Genomic DNA, 16,392 nt, shown 5'->3' with positions numbered 1-16,392 from the left:
AATCATCAAAATTAAACGAAATAAACATTTGAAATATATCAGTTTGTATGTAATGTATGAATATAATATACAAGTTTCACTTTTTAAATGGAATTACTGAAATCAATCTACTTTTTCATGATATTCTAATTTTATGACCAGCACCTGTATTTTCATTATGTAGGACAGTGTGACCACAGTGATTTACATAAAATATGGGGGTGTGCATAATTATAAAGCAGCATCATTATCTTTAGTAAAAATGTGAAAAGCCACAAAAAAAGAGAAAAGAATTTTGAGTCTGATGCAGCCTGAATGAACCTGCTCAGCTGCTGAACTACGAGCACCCTCACCAAGTTATACCTGAAGCCCTTTTTTTTTTTTAAGTTTGCTGAATAGATGTAAATCAGAGTGACTCTGCTTGGAACAGAGAACTGGGCCTGAGGCTGAATCAGTATTGGAAGCAGAGGCCTGCTATCATTATTGATGTGATAGTTGGATCATTTCAGGGCAAAGATCCACAAAAAACCTGCGGAAATGTTCAGCTTCTTTAGAGGGGGGAAAAAAAACATCCATAGCATTCATAAAGACCTTTATCCTTATGTAAAAAAATACCCCAAAACATCGGCATGTGCATTTTGGCATTCAGATTTTGAAAGCATTATTAAAATATCATTTTGATATCTTTGATTGATTCTCTAAAAGTTGAGAGAAATGAATCATGTAAATAAATCTTTACCTAATATTGTTTTCCAGTAATTTAGAACATTTTTAAGTTGGTCAATAATCACACACCTTTTTACTCACTTGAAAAGTACCTGAAAATCTATGTGTCATCCTCAGAAACCATTCGATTGACTGAGAATGTTGTATTTGTTCAGCAGTGAGTAGGTTTTTTTTTCCGTGCGCTCACCTTGTAAACATGTTTCTTTTCACAGCTAACCTAACATTGATACTGGAAAAGCACAAAGACATTGTTGATCAGATCACCACCCTGTCCATGCTGATGACGAGGCTCTCCTCCTGCATCAAGTTTGACCGTTACCGTAGCTACAACTCCACCCAGGAGCTTGACCATGCGGCTCAGGAGCTTGCCAAAAACCGGGAACTCTATGGAAGTGAGTAAATATGAGGTGAACTCATCCATCAGTCACACAGATCCTGTCTGGACTAGTGCAGATTTAACATTTTTTGACAGCTGTATCACCTGTGAGGTATTTTAATCCTCCTTGTAAACTGCAATAGCCACAGATAAACTGTAGCTTATAAATACTTTATCAAGGGCAACAGACTTGAGGGCCATAAATATAAACTGTATGCATTGTGTGTTTTTAAGGTGTCATTTTCAAGCTTTCTGAGGATTCATCAAGGGAGCGTGAGGCCAGGTCCTCCCTGTCCTCCTCAGCATCTTCTCTGCCTCCCAAAGTCAGCTACACCATCCGCATGCACATGGACAATGTCATGCGAACAGACAGAGTGCGAACCACTTACTTCATAAAGGACACGCACATCTCGGCCCGTCAGACGATGCGGTACAACCGGGGGTTCATCTACCTGCAGGAGAACATCGACCGGGCGATCATTGAAACCCAGATTGGGCAAAAAGTCACGGACGTGGCTGTGCAGATGCAGCCCTTCCCTTATCCGTGCTATCTGCGAGACGAGTGAGTTTCCCAAATTCAAGGATGCACACAGGCACAGTCAATTCACGAATGCATGCATGCAAAGAAACATGAAAGGACACACATTGTCTCTGAAGGGAAACTGGCATAGATGTGGAATAATGTATGCTCCTTCATTATTCATTTACCACTTGGGAATGACAGTAAGTAGTCATTCACAAGAACCTGTCACATTGTAATTAGCTCTGCACTATGTGCATGAATTTTCACTTTAATTGCACATTCATTTTTAAAAACCATGCACATACTGATTACACACTCAAACATCTCCAAGGCCTTAAAAAAAAACCTCAGTAAATTACACCACTCTTCTTTGCTGAGTATTTCCAGTCTTACATGAGTATGACATTAACATGTTTATTGACATGCAACATTGTTTTCAATAAAGCATTCTTGAACTTGGTGCCTATTTTTGAATGCCGTCAAGTTCTGATATTTCATCTCACCAACAGGGCCTCTGTCTAGATGGCCTTTCCTTTATTCCAATTTATTCCTCAACAGCACACATTTCTGGCACAATAGCTGTGAAATATCAATATACTCAACAAGCACTAGAATCCCTTTCATCAGATTGTTGATATCATTGGTCGAAGATCAAAAAAATTGAATCCAGGTGGATTTATTTTTGTAAAACATACAGGAATGAGAATGTGGCTGGAGAAAAAAAAAATTTCAAGCTTTACCCAACTATGTCAAGCCACTGAGTGAATGACAGGTCTCTTCATCTGTTTGGATGTCAGGTTTGCAAGAAGTTTGATTGACATTTGACATCTCTGCATTCCTCAGGTTCCTGGAGGCCATGTCTTTTGTCTTCCCTCTCATGCTGATGATACCATGGGTGTTGTTCGTGGCTGATTTTGTGAAAAAACTGGTTTATGAGCGAGAGCTGAGGCTACATGAGGTAATGTTTTCTCAACTGGAACCCAAGTGCCACTGTGTTTTGGCATGCTTAGTATCTATTTTTTGTCTTTAATTTTGAAAAATAATACAGTGTGTGGTGTATTTAAATTATTTCTAATTAAATTGTTGATGAGTTAAAATGTTGAATCTGTGCCTCTGGAGTTAGGAAAGCAAAAAATGTTAATTTATCTTATTTTTCTCTGTGCTGAGTCATGTACAGACATTTTTGGCAAAATAACTTCAATGTTGTCTCATCAATTTGTCCCCTTGTTTCTCACAGTATATGAAAATGATGGGAGTCAACCCTCTCAGTCATTTCTTCGCCTGGTTCCTGGAGTGTGCTGCCTATCTATTGGTGAGCATCTTCGTCCTCACAATGGTTCTGAAGTACGGGAACATCCTGCCCCAAAGCGATGGTTTCCTCCTTTTCCTGTTCCTCTGCAACTATGGCTTGAGCATCCTGGCCTTCAGTTACCTGGTCAGCTCCTTCTTTGATAAGACCTACATCGCCGGTCTGAGTGGAAGCCTTCTCTACATTCTCTTCTTCTTCCCCTTCATCGTGGTCTTGGCTCTGGAAAGCAATTTAACCTTTTCCCAGAAGAGCGTCCTGGTGAGTATGCTCTGAGCCTTCTTCTTCATTATTAATGTAATATAAACAAGCGCTCTGTGAAATCATTTAAATACAACATAATGTAATTTACTCTAGAAAGTTGCTCTGGAATGACACAAATTAAAAAGTCAAGCTTTGCATTTCTTCTTGAAAAACAAATGCAGCATCAAATTGAATCAAAACGTAAAGAAAACAGTGCAATTGCAAAAGTTTTCTTTATAAACAACAATCTTTGTCTTCAGTTTTCTTACAAGCGAGGATGTAGTAAAGGATAAACTCATTTGTTTAATGTTGTTGTTCCCATTGACCTTTTTGGATCTTGCTGTTTAATGATTATTTGGAGGTCAGACATCTCAAATTTCAATAAATATTTCTGATTTTTCCAACAGAGTCTGTTTTCACCAACCTGTTTCAGCTACGCCTGTCAGTACGTTACTCGCTACGAGTCTCAAGGAGAAGGTATGAGCATGTGGCCATTTGAATATCATCAGGATCTGATGATGACACGTAATGTAGCTAGATTAAATGTTCACATGTGTTTAATTCTTAGGAATTCATTGGAGCAACTCGTACGTCTCTCCCCTTGCTGGTGACACAGCTTCTTTTGGTTGGCTGTGCTGGCTCATACTCATCGACTCCATCCTGTACTTCATCATCGGGGCTTATATCCGCATGGTTTTCCCAGGTAAACCATCAACTGTCATCACTCTGTTTATGGAATAAATCTGTGGTATCCTTTTCTTGTTGCATTTCTCCTGAATGTTTAAGTTTCTAGTTGAAGGCATGCAGCTTGTTTAGATGTGCTTGGTCATGACCAAAGAGTTTTTTGCATGTTGTAAATGTGAAATTTTGTCTCATTTTTAAAATACCCATCAGGAAAATATGGGATCCCTGCACCGTGGTACTTCCCCTTCAAGCTCTCCTTCTGGACTGACCTCTTCGGTAGTATTGGTTCAAATAAAACAGGAGGCAAAGGACTTCTCTTTTCCAACATCATGCAGAAAAATCAGCCTGTCTTCTCTGAAGGCAAAGATAAAGGTACAAAAGAAAAAAAAACTATATTATAAGAGTATGATTTGTCATTTTCTTTCCTGTGACAGCTCAGTGTTTATATTTTATGTCGTTTCTTAACTTATTTTCCTGTTTGTTTGGTTTGGTTTTCATTTACAATTATCCTCAATCTCCATGTTTTTATCAGGCAAGGGCTCTCTCTCCTACCATTCTGGTGAAGATTTTCCAGAGCTTCCTGTGGGTGTTGTGCTCAATGGTCTCACAAAGATGTACGGCGAACAAGCAGCCATTCAAAACCTTAATGTGTCCTTTTATGAAGGCCATGTCACCTCACTGCTTGGCCACAATGGAGCGGGCAAGACCACCACCATGTATGTTCTGCAAAATTTTTATTTTTTATTTTTTTGTCTTTTTAGAAATATTGGCAAGATTCAGTACTAAGGTAAACACAACACAACCATTAAATACTGTACGCAAGCAATTTAAAGATTAGATTTGTGCATCTATTTAATCATTTCAGTGGCCTGGTGCTGACAGGGAGATTGTTTTGTTCAAATCTGGCACAGCAAATGCACCGTGATGGAGATTAGTCAGATGGGTCTTCATCAACAGGAGCACTTACATTTACATTTTAAATGTGACTTATTTTGCTGACGCTCTTATCCGGAGGAACATGTAATGAGTGCTGCAGCAGAATCAGATTAAAAACCACTGGAAAAAAAACAAAACAAGAAGAGATTTTATACTCTATAAGATTATTGGGACCAAATGAGTGATCATTTAAGAAAAGTACAAGGATAAAAGAACAAAAACGAAATGAGAATGCCTTTGTTCCTGCCATCTTAACTTTGCATTTGAATGATATTCTAATTTTAAACCCATGCTCTGTGTGTAGGTCTCTCCTGACTGGCCTTTATGCCCCGACATCAGGCTCTATAGAAGTGTACGGCAAGGACATGCAGACAAACACTGACAAAGTTCGCAAAGAGCTGGGGGTTTGCATGCAATACGATGTCCTCTTTGACCACATGACCACCAAGGAGCACCTGCTGCTGTATGGCCAGATCAAAGCCCCACACTGGTCCAGCAGCGAGCTGCACGAGCAAGTCCGCACGTAAGTAACCAAATAACCAGAGCAGAGCAGGGAGAGACACGTGCTCAATCAAAGAAAATGTCTTAAAGATTATGTCAGAGCTTATGCATGACATATTGGCAGGACTTTCATTGTAATAAAATATTTTTTGACAGTCTGCTCTTTTTGAGAAATTTTGTTGAACACAGCTCTTTGATTAGCTCCTGTCATGGTCTGTGCATAAAATGAGTTCATCTCAGTAAATGTAAGTGGTTAAGAAAAATATGAAAGTATCAAATCAATGATTCTGTGGTTGTAGTCAAACATATTTCATCACTATAACCACTGTGATTTGTGAGAATGTCAGAGAAATGTTACTACTCTCACTTTAGCATTTTATGAGCTGTAAAATACATCCTTTACTTCCACAGACATGATTGCTATCTCTGGGATACATTTGCAAGTTTTTTTGTTTTTTTTTTTCCCCTATGTAACTTTAAATTTTTTTCATAAAAAAATCAATTAATTGATTTGTTTTAGGCCCTTTGCAGCTTCTTGCATATGTTTAAAAAAAAAAAATCATTTTTCATTCCGTTGCATCTTAAGCCGTGTTGCATCATGAGACTCTTCCTGGAGGGTTTCCACTTTACAAGAGGAGCAGTAATAAGCCTGAACCTGAAGGCAGAAAGTTGTTCCTCTCTTGTGGTATTCAAAAACCCTTGCTGGGCAACTAATGGAACTGATCGAAGTACAGCTCAGCGGCACAGTTGTAATGCAGAGGAAATTGTTCACACAATCTCCTTGCTAAATGCTTTTCTTTGACTCCCCCTGCCAGGATCCTTGAGGAGACGGGCATGTATGCTCACAGACACAAGCGGGTCGGCACCTTGTCGGGGGGCATGAAGCGCAAGCTGTCAATCTCCATCGCCTTCATAGGGGGCTCTCGCTTGGTGGTTCTGGATGAACCCACCACAGGAGTGGATCCGTGCTCCAGGCGCAACATCTGGGACATTGTTATCCAGCATAAGAGAAGTGAGTCCTTAGGAAGCCCTTACATTCACTGGATTATATAAACTGTAGACTATTTAGCTAACATTACAGCTTTTATATCTAATAAACACTCCTAATGCTTTAGGAATAAAATAACACAAAACCCCAGATAGCATTTCACTAGAATTCAAACCCTTTAACACTTTTTTTTTTTCCCTTTTCAATCCATTCATCGGTTGATTTAGTGTCCAATTCCACTTCAGCATAAGCTTTCAGATAAATCTGTTCCTGTGATTTTCAAATGCTCTGGTATTTGATACAGAATTTAGAGGTAAATTAGAAGCAACCAGCTCAGGTAATAAAGCAACAAATCATTCTGATTCACTGCTTTTTCACCATCATGGTTTACAGCTGGTCCAACTCCTGAAATTTAAAAAAAAATCATGACTTCCCTTGCAGTGAAAAAAAAACCTGTCTCAGTCTTTGACCTGTTTGGCCAGAGCACATTCACACATTTTTCTGAAAAAGGTCAAACAGAGATGTTTTTTCCTGACTCTTTTTCCATGCAGGTCAAATCTGAGTAATTGCTTTCCAGTTTGAACAGATACCCTTTTTATATTAACAACTATAATAAACTTCAGACCCTGAATTTAATTATATGGCTTTAAAGGTCTGAAAAGTCAACAGTTTTATTTCTCATGTATCATTTTTGCATAACAACATGTATAAGTGGACCTAATTAACCTTTTATTTTATTCATTCATTGTCACTTTAAGTGTATTTTTGAATTTTTAGTGGGCATTTTTATAGTGTTATTCATCTACAACCTCATTATCTCATTCTTGAACTCTGAAAAAGATACGATTCTGAAAAAATATCTGTTGTTGCTGAATTACTTTGGCTACTTATTTGTTTTGCTGTCCAGTTTAATCATCAGTTGATTGCTTTTAGAGCCCTGTAATTCCTGAACTTTATAGTCTGCCACCTGTTATCCCATTGTTTTATGTAGTTATGTGATTTGATTTGACTCACTTGTCTTTGACTTTCATTTCATGTTTTATGGATTTGTGTTTTATGTTTATATTTAAAGTCATGGTTGTTAAGGTCACAGTCTGTGGTTGTTAGAAGTCATAAAGAATTTAAGCTGACATGACTGTACCATCATAATTCAGAATAAATCTGAAAAACGCAATAGTCTAAAACCACAGTAGATATCAGTTTCATTATAGGTATGTCTGATTAATAACCCTGTATTACAGATTGTTCCTCTAAGCATCTGATAGTCAAATGACAGAAAATATCCTTTTTTTTAATATTTGTTTTTTTTCTCAACAAAGAGAAATATTTATTTTCCAAGAAGGAGGAGCAGTAATTTGGAGCAGACTCTGCTGGGATATCCCCCTGCTCACTGCTTTTTTTACTAAAATGACCATGACCATTATTCTGAAACATATCCACAAGTAGGTAGGAGCTGTAATGACAGGGTGACTTTTCAGTGCCACGTGATAGTGTGGAAAATGTCTAATCAGAGCTGTTTCAGATATCATTACGGTGAGATTTTCAAGCCAAGGAATTTATTTTAAGAGTAAACATTTTGCATTAACTTCCATAAATCAGCGTGACCTGATGGTCTTGTGTCTTTGTTTTTGAAAATAACAGGTTTAGTTTAAAAGCTTTGAATTATTTAACTTTTGAAATTCAGACATATCTTTACCAGCAAACATGTCTACTTGTTTTATTAATTTATCTTTTGTATCTGTATAAATTATAGTTATTGCTTAAAAAAATAAAACATAAAATAAAGTTATAGGTGTGTGAGTAAATGAGGCACCCTTTTATCTACGTCTCCTCTCAGATCGCACCATTATCATGTCCACCCACCACCTGGATGAGGCTGAAGTGCTGAGCGACCGCATTGCCTTCCTGGAAAGAGGAGGATTAAAATGCTGTGGATCACCCTTCTATTTGAAAGACAAGCTGGGTCAAGGCTACAAACTCACCCTCACCAAGAAGGTAATCATCTTCACAGACTTGCAGCCATGTCAGTGCAAAGCAATGAAAACTGAGCAAAACTGTCTTTATTGATTTTTTTTCTTTCTCAACATGAATTTATTCAGAAATCTTTTATTTACTCATGGTTTTAATCAAATATTTCATGTTATTCCAGGGCTTCATTTTTATAACATTTGCATAAATGAAGGTTGAGGGATTGTAGGCCACAACCTTTATCTCAAGCATCAGGGGAGTAAGAGCACATCTCTGATGCATCTTAACATGAACAGATCTTGGCCAGAATAAATTGTAACATTTCACAATCTATTATTATGGACAAGCTTGACCGCTCATGTGGAAATAAATCCTAGGTTTTATCTATGCTGCATTCGACATATTGCAATACTGTGATGTCTATCTGGTATATTGAAAATCTGGCTCATGGACTAAATACCCCCTCAAATGATGCTCCGTAGCATACGCTATGTTCACCTACAGTCACAGCCTGCAGCCTAGATTCTTTTTTCATCTTCTCTGATGAAAAACTCAAGTGTCATAAACTGCAGTATATGACATATATATATTTTGCTTAAAGCCTCAGTTATTGACCACTGTGAAAAGGTGAAGGTTGACAATAATGTTTTTCCCCATGTCTGGGTGTGTGTCTGCCTTTTACCAAAATATTTCATGAACCAAAAGACTGATTTTATCAAAACATACAGGAAGTAAACATTTAATGTACATCTATGATTGATTAACTATTGGAGTCAATTTGATTAAAAGTTTGAGTGATGACTCTGAAAATGGGAAGTCCAAGCTGTGTACAACTCTTAAAATACCAGTGTCTGATTTCACCAAATAGATAACAGTTAAATTTAAATGTTTTTATTTTTTTCCTTGTAGATTAAAGGTGCAGAATCAGAGCCCATTGACAATGCTGAACTGAAGTCTTTCATCCAAGCTCATCTACCTGAAGCACGACTGACAGAAGCCAATGGGGGTGACCTGGTCTACTCACTGCCCCCCTTCACTTCCTCCAACGCCTCCTCATACCGCTCTCTTTTGACCTCGCTGGACACCAACTTGGATGAGCTACAGCTGGGAGGCTATGGCATTTGTGACACCACACTGGAGGAGGTGAGCTCATACGTATCCGCGCAAGCTATAGATGAACCAGATGGAGAAAAAGAAATGAATAGCTTAATGTGAATGTTATTCTTTTGGCATCTGTATGCAGGTTTTCCTCCAGATGACCAATGGAATCACAGAAGAGGAGAGGCTACTGTCTGTGTCTGAGACGGTATCTGACACTGGGTCTATCGACAGCTTCCCTTCAGACTGTGGGGATGATTTTGGCAAAGTTGGTGACAAGATCAGTGAGTTTTTACCAATTCTCTCTTCTTGCACTCTTCCTGTTTGTCTTTATTTTTTGTCACATAATTACATCAAATCATTTTAAAAGATGATATATTTTCGCATAAGTCTACAGATGGATTGTGCTCTTTTCTTTGGTAAATTAATCTGTCAAATAATCTGTGTTTTAGAGCTGACCAGTTCATCCACGAAGAGCGGCTTGGCCCTGGCCTGGCAGCAGTTGACCGCCATGCTCATCAAGAGGTTCCACCACAGTCGGAGGGACTGGAAGGGCCTGATCGCTCAGATCCTGCTTCCTGTTCTCTTTGTGGTGATCGCTATGGGCTTTGGCTCCATCAAGAGTGACATAAAGCACTATCGGGAACTGGAGCTTAGCCCTGCGCTTTATAACATCGGGCCAAGCAACTCTTTCTTCAGGTCAGAACCCATGGAAACTACAGCAACACTGGGGAGAAAACACAAAAGTAAATCAGTCTAATCAGGGCTCCAGACTAGTGGAAACACTGGTGCAATCAATTTTCTCAGTTGGTGACACCAGCTTGTGGTTTGATAAGATTTTTTTTTTCATCAGGGGATTGAAGAAAAATACTTTAGTTGTACTGTTATCAGGACTTTTTTTGTGGCAGCATACAGTTGATAGCCTTAATGAAATAAATACAATATATAATGTATTTTTAATATCAGAGAGGACATTCTTTGACATTTTTACAAATAATTTGCATATTCAAATAATTGTCCTGTATTATTTCTTTTTGGAAATTGATAGCAAAGTTATATCTGAACACATTTACTTTGTGAAATTGATTTAAATCTAAACTGGAAAATACTTTAAACCAAAGATGAGTTTGTTGCGTGATCAACATTTGTATGGGTTAACGTCTCACGCTTGTTCTGAAAATAATGTGAAACTGGAGTTTGTTGAAGGTCAGCTGGACCTTAAGTAGAAAAGTGCAAGTGAGAACGGCGCGTTCTGAGATGATGAGGCAGCGAGTTGTGACGACAGATCAAACGAAGAGAGATGAAGCGTGCCGGGAGACGTCTTTATTCTCAACGTGTTCTGCTGGTTGATCAAGGGGACATGAAGCAGGAGAGAAAACGCTGGAGTCTGAATTCAAAGCTGATGTTTATGCTCCTCCCATTTCCTTTCAGCTTGACAAATAAATTAGACCAAAAAAAAAAGCTATTTCCCTAAATTTAGATGCATGTTAGGCATGAGAAGCAGGTTACAAGCATTTCATGGCTTTCAGTTTGTGCTCGACTGTAGCTCATCACTGAGCTTAATAACTTTATCAACTTTATCAGAGTTGTATTTTCCTAATGTGCCTGTATCAACCATGCAAATGATCCTAATGTTTATTTATGAGTGTACTTTTCCTTGAGTTGAAAGGCAGGGGGTGGCTCAAACAAAACAAATCTACTTAGATCTAAAGTGGCAAGTCAAATGTCCTCAGACGTTTCCTTTCATCTCTCCACTTCAGTGTACTTGAGTAGCTTAGTTAGTCACTGTGCCTATGTGACATTTCCAATGTTAGATAAGCTCTTTTATCCCAGATTTTTAAGAAAGTTATATAAAAAACCCAAACAAATAGTTTTTTCCCCATTTTTCACTGAGCTAAAACTTTGGGAAACAACCTTTTTGTTCATTTTATTGCAAAACAGCTATTTTACATTTAAGTCAAGGTTGTTTCTATTTATTTATTTATTTATTTATTTTTGACTCTACAGTAACCAAAATCCAAGATCTAACCATCTGGTGGACACCATGCTGTCTTTCCCTGGAATCGATAATGCCTGCCTCGACGAGTCTGATAGCCAGTACGTAATTACACTTCCAGCTGTTCTCATTTCCTGAAAAGTACACTACCAGCTTTTTTTTTACAATTTACCTTTTTTTTTCCATGCCTACATTTCTTTTTCTCTTTCTCTCTCTTTTTCTGGAGTGCCTAGCCCCAGTTCCTATCACTCCGTCTGGTCTCCCTCATGATCGTTGGTTTTATTATCCTGCTGCTCAGCCTGATGCATGTGGCTGAACGCCTGCAGCAGGACTCCATGATGTGACAGCATCATCTGTATTCCATAAACATCTCGTGTTTATAGGGGAGATTTTCCCCGTGCAAGCTCTCAAATCAATGTTGGCACTCATGAAGCAGACCTCTAAGGGATTTTTTTAAAGAAAAAAAAATATACAGTACTCCTTGAAGGAATGCATATCGTCAACTGCCTTTCAGGACAGAGTTTTAATTCACAATGGCTACCACAGCCACATCTTGCAAGACATGGTTAAGCTCAAAGTATTTGTTGGGGATGACTCTCAGCTACTACCACAAAAGCTTTACCTCATTATTTGGAAATAATGAGGTGAAGTTGAAAGTTTAATCAAAATTCATCCAATGGTCGATGAGATAATTTGCTAACAGACAGTGTTTACTGTAATAGTAATGCAATAGTTTTAAGCAGAAATGCTGCACAGTGGATCAAATTCAATCTGTGCTTCATGAGATATTTTGCTGACGGTACAGATAAACAAGCACACACACAGACACTGGCAAAAAACATTATACCCCTCCCTTTGGTGGGGGGTTTGTTCATAAATGCTTTACAGTTTTTTTTTTTCCCCATCATGTTTGATAACTTGGCCAAAAAGCGTGCATGGATTTCTGCGTTCTGCTTTTGATTTTCATTCTTCCTCTGTGTCCCTCAAATCACTTGGTGAAAAAGCAAACTGTGTGGGAGCTGAGAGTCAGCCCACACAAACACAAGTTTCACACAATATGACATTACAGCACATATTTAACAGCTTGGAAAACTGTGATCAGAAAGTATATTTAGCTCCTGGTTTCACAAAAAACACTCAAACTCACAGCTACTTCATGAATCATTGCAAATTGTATTTATTTTACTCTCACTCTGCTACTGTAAATGCATGAGTTTTTTGCATTCGTATCGCACGGTATTAATAATATTTAATTTAATCTCTTCGTGAGCTTGACAAGAGGCAGGCTTTTGGCACCAACACAAACATTCACCGAGCCTTGCTTCCACTTTGTGAATGATTTATTTTCTCCTCCTAAAGGGTCTGCACAAGAAGCACAAACAGATGGATCTCCAGAGGAAACATCTCCAAACCATTTAGTGTCTGTAAATGCACCCAAAAGGAACAGGTGAGAGTGGGTCAGCAGTAACAGCATGTGTGTGAGTGGGTTTTTGTGTTCTCGCTTGTCTCCCCCCCCTCCCGTGCTCGTGCTCTCGAATGTTTGAAAAGGGCCAAGTGTAATGCATTTGTGTCTCCTGTAAACTCCAGATTTGTAAGAACAACAACCTCCAGCCCCCCCATAAGAAGATCCCCTCGTCTCAGATTGTCTATAATCTGACTGGCCTTAATGTGGAGAACTACCTGGTGGCTACAGCCAACGATTTCATCAGAAACAGGTGAATGCAGCCGGTTTATTATCTTTAGTGTTTTTTAAATACAGTGTGTTGCAAAAAATTGATGGGCTATTTATTTGTTTTCCCAAAAACTGAAATAAAATTAGGCTAATTTTCATATTTTACAAGAGTTCATCCATAAAGCCTTTTATCAGTGTCCAAAATAAAAGCTGCGTGTCAATGAAGAAGCTTTATAGAAGAACATATAAAAATCCAGTATATGTACAAATCTGTTTGATACTGCTTTAAAGCTTTTTTTTCAGTTGCTCAGCTTGACATAAACTAGCCTCAAATAGCTTCTTGATGACACTCATCATCTTCATGCATTTTCAGAAGAGTTAAATGCTTTTCCCCTGGAATGCTTCTTATCGCTCTTTGCTGGATATTTACTGTGATTGCAAGAAACAAGCCAATAAGAAAAACCCACAGTGTGTGTCACATTTAGTTTCTCAGTGGCAACCAGAGCTCTTTGTTTTGATCGATGTGTCCACTTTGATTTTTCAGGTATGGTGGCTTTGCTTTTGGCATGCCTCTCCCGCCTGACTTACAATTGGACATTACTGCAGTGCCCAAAAACCGCACACTGTCCAAGGTAATTCTCTCTCTCTTGCTTCCTCACTGCATGTCTAATTATCTCTTGAAATGCCATACTGATGAGTTGTTAAAAGTTAATATATGACATCCCAATTAAAGTCTTTTGGCTGCATGATTAATATTTGCAGATGGAGCTGAATTGTTGCACCATCAGTGTCATCATAAATATGCTTTACTGCAGCAATTGTGCCTTTTTTCTCTGTGTAAATGTTTCCAGATGGAGAGATCTGAAGTTTTTTTTTGCATTTTTTAGGTGTATTTAAAGATTTATGATTTAGATTTGCTGGTGTTAAGCACTGATATTAATGCTTGATTTTGTGGTTGCAGGTTTGGTTCAACCCTGAGGGTCATCATACCATGCCAGCATACCTAAACAGTCTCAACAACATCATCCTGCGCTCCAATATTCCACTTGATAAAGATCCACAAAAATACGGTAAGTTTATTATAAATAAAACATTTCAAATGAAACTTACAAGGTAAGGGTGCTAATATTGACATTTAATTTGATCAACAGTCAATATTACTCTTGTGTTATTTAAATTAGTTGCAAAATAATCATATTTTATAATATTTTGGAAAAGGTCTATTGTCATTATTTTGCTGGAATTGTTTGGTATTCCTTTAAGCAAAAACTTGTCTTTGCTATCATAAAACACACAGAGATAGCTTTAAAAAGCTGCAGCATGCATGTTTTAGTGCACTAAATATAAAGACAGCTGTAAACAGTGTTTACTCATGGATCATTTTGCTAGATTTAAGCCAGGGGGTGCTGTGTGTCTTTACACTAACAGAACTATGCATGTTGAATACTAATTTGAGCCATTCAGTGGGGAGCTATGTTGATGAGAAGCAAGGCTGGCCCACGTTTTCTGTTTTGTTTCAGCTCTGAGTTGCGCCCTAACCATCTGGCCACAAGCAAGAGTGCACAAACACACACATGCACAAATGTATGAAAGCAGAAAAAAAAAGCTCATATAAAGATACAGTGCATGCACAGAAGAACAGACAAGCATGTTAATTAAGCAGTAGATGATAGAAGTGCTCCAGGGTATAGGTGTGTAACCATTTGAATGTTACCATCGGTGGTGGAGGTTTTCAGGGCTGCAGATCCAGAGAGATTATTTTCCAAGGTGACCAGTTTATCTAGCAAAACAGAGTTTCTAACCATTGGTTTGTTTGTTACAGTATCAGAGAAAAGGGTCAGGAAACCTTCAGACATCATCAACAGATTGTTTTTGCACCCCAGTCTTGCAGGATTTCTGTTTATAACCGCCCACTGTTATAGATGTACCATCACACTCCAATCCATCAATCTGTATTGTCACAAGTATAGATTTTGATCACTCCCCGTTGGAACTGTGTTTTGTGCTGGAAGACTTTCTGTAGAATTCCCTGGAGAAAAATATACAATTTCTGAGCCATTTATTAACCCACGCTAAGAGTTGTGAGATGCAAAGAAACCCCCCTTAAAAGCTTAAAAAAGTTTTTACTCGCATCCTGAGTCAGAAAATACTATATTGTAAACATGATGACAAAGTAAAACTACACTGGTTTTAACCTGTAAATTGTGAATACTTTGATGGTTGTTGATCCAAATGAGCCATTTAGTTACATTTAGACAAATACCTAATAAATGCAGCTGTAGCCATAGTTATATCTCATTGAGAAATACAGAAATAATCATGAGAAATCTGAATTCAGGGTGGTTTTAATGAAGGGTCAATAACTGAAGAAGGAATTGCCTATAAAACCCAGCATTTCCACTTAAGTGCTCTTTAGCAAGGCACTGATCTTCCTGTTGGCTCTGGGCTTTGATGTGTTTCAGGAGGACACACATTTTCCTATCAGAGGAAATGTAAACAAAGAAACAAAGATGAGCAGTTTATGTCTGTGAGCGTCTAGAAGACCATGAGAAAATGATAAAGTAAATTCAATTCGCTCTGTGTGCACTGGCAAATGAAATCATCTTGCTCTATATTTTCCAATTGACTGTGTCCCAGGCTAAGAGAACATCACTGTTCATTTGGTTTCTGCACTGAAAAATAGCTTTTGTGTTTTTTTTTTTAATTTTTTTTTTTTAACCATTGATAATATAATACCCTGTTTCTTTCTATTACAGCCATTTCAGTTTCCAGCCACCCCTATTTTGGCCGGAAGGATGATGACGATACAGTGTAAGGACTATCCTCAGTATTCTTCTGCTGATTTGCTTGCAAACATAAAATGATATACATGATAAAACAAAAAACAAAACATGCATTATAATTTTACTTGAAGTAAATATTCCTAATTTACTCAGGTCAGTATGAATGATGTTGGCTCTTGTTTGTTGACTGGAGATAATTTATAGAGCCATCCTATTTTTCTGGTTCTAGACATTAAAGTCAGGCTGGATTTAGGGCTGGAGGATACATGACAGCAGTATTTACCCCATATTTGATTTTCTAAATGGATTTCTCTGAGCTTACTCTATTGATTTGAGTCCCAGTATAATGAGTGTTTATCTTGAAGGTGGCACTGAAGGGGATTGATTTTCCTCAACTTTCCAATATTAGGTTATTAAAAATGCTCCATGTCTTGCTTTAGAGGCCCTGGCGATGACATTGCATGTCATTGCATGTGTGTATGTATGTATGCAAACATGCCTGTGTTCCAAAGGATCAACTCAAATCCATCCCATAGTGGACTGAAGTAATTTTGTAGCTTCATGAAGGTTGTTATTTTCCAGAACCCTAATCATCCCAGCCCATTCATTTTTA

General features: G+C 38.0%; 1 protein-coding gene across 1 annotated transcript in view; it reads left to right on the top strand.

Moving 5' to 3' along the window:
- The window catches only part of abca12 (ATP-binding cassette, sub-family A (ABC1), member 12), a 61,337-nt gene that overhangs the window by 31,185 nt on the left and 13,760 nt on the right, over positions 1-16,392 (top strand). Inside the window, exons 39-58 of the mRNA XM_017423850.2 lie at positions 918-1,097; positions 1,316-1,643; positions 2,448-2,562; positions 2,842-3,171; positions 3,561-3,630; positions 3,722-3,856; positions 4,048-4,209; positions 4,370-4,553; positions 5,078-5,296; positions 6,090-6,286; positions 8,100-8,257; positions 9,140-9,373; positions 9,474-9,612; positions 9,781-10,027; positions 11,336-11,425; positions 12,684-12,771; positions 12,912-13,039; positions 13,541-13,628; positions 13,958-14,066; positions 15,753-15,807. Coding sequence (XP_017279339.1) covers positions 918-1,097; positions 1,316-1,643; positions 2,448-2,562; positions 2,842-3,171; positions 3,561-3,630; positions 3,722-3,856; positions 4,048-4,209; positions 4,370-4,553; positions 5,078-5,296; positions 6,090-6,286; positions 8,100-8,257; positions 9,140-9,373; positions 9,474-9,612; positions 9,781-10,027; positions 11,336-11,425; positions 12,684-12,771; positions 12,912-13,039; positions 13,541-13,628; positions 13,958-14,066; positions 15,753-15,807 — 3,256 coding nt within the window. The remainder of the gene's footprint in view (positions 1-917; positions 1,098-1,315; positions 1,644-2,447; positions 2,563-2,841; positions 3,172-3,560; positions 3,631-3,721; positions 3,857-4,047; positions 4,210-4,369; positions 4,554-5,077; positions 5,297-6,089; positions 6,287-8,099; positions 8,258-9,139; positions 9,374-9,473; positions 9,613-9,780; positions 10,028-11,335; positions 11,426-12,683; positions 12,772-12,911; positions 13,040-13,540; positions 13,629-13,957; positions 14,067-15,752; positions 15,808-16,392) is intronic.

This window comes from Kryptolebias marmoratus, linkage group LG6, assembly GCF_001649575.2.
Source record: "Kryptolebias marmoratus isolate JLee-2015 linkage group LG6, ASM164957v2, whole genome shotgun sequence".
NCBI classification, from domain to species: Eukaryota; Metazoa; Chordata; class Actinopteri; order Cyprinodontiformes; family Rivulidae; genus Kryptolebias; species Kryptolebias marmoratus.
This window is presented reverse-complemented; position numbering and strand designations above follow the sequence as displayed.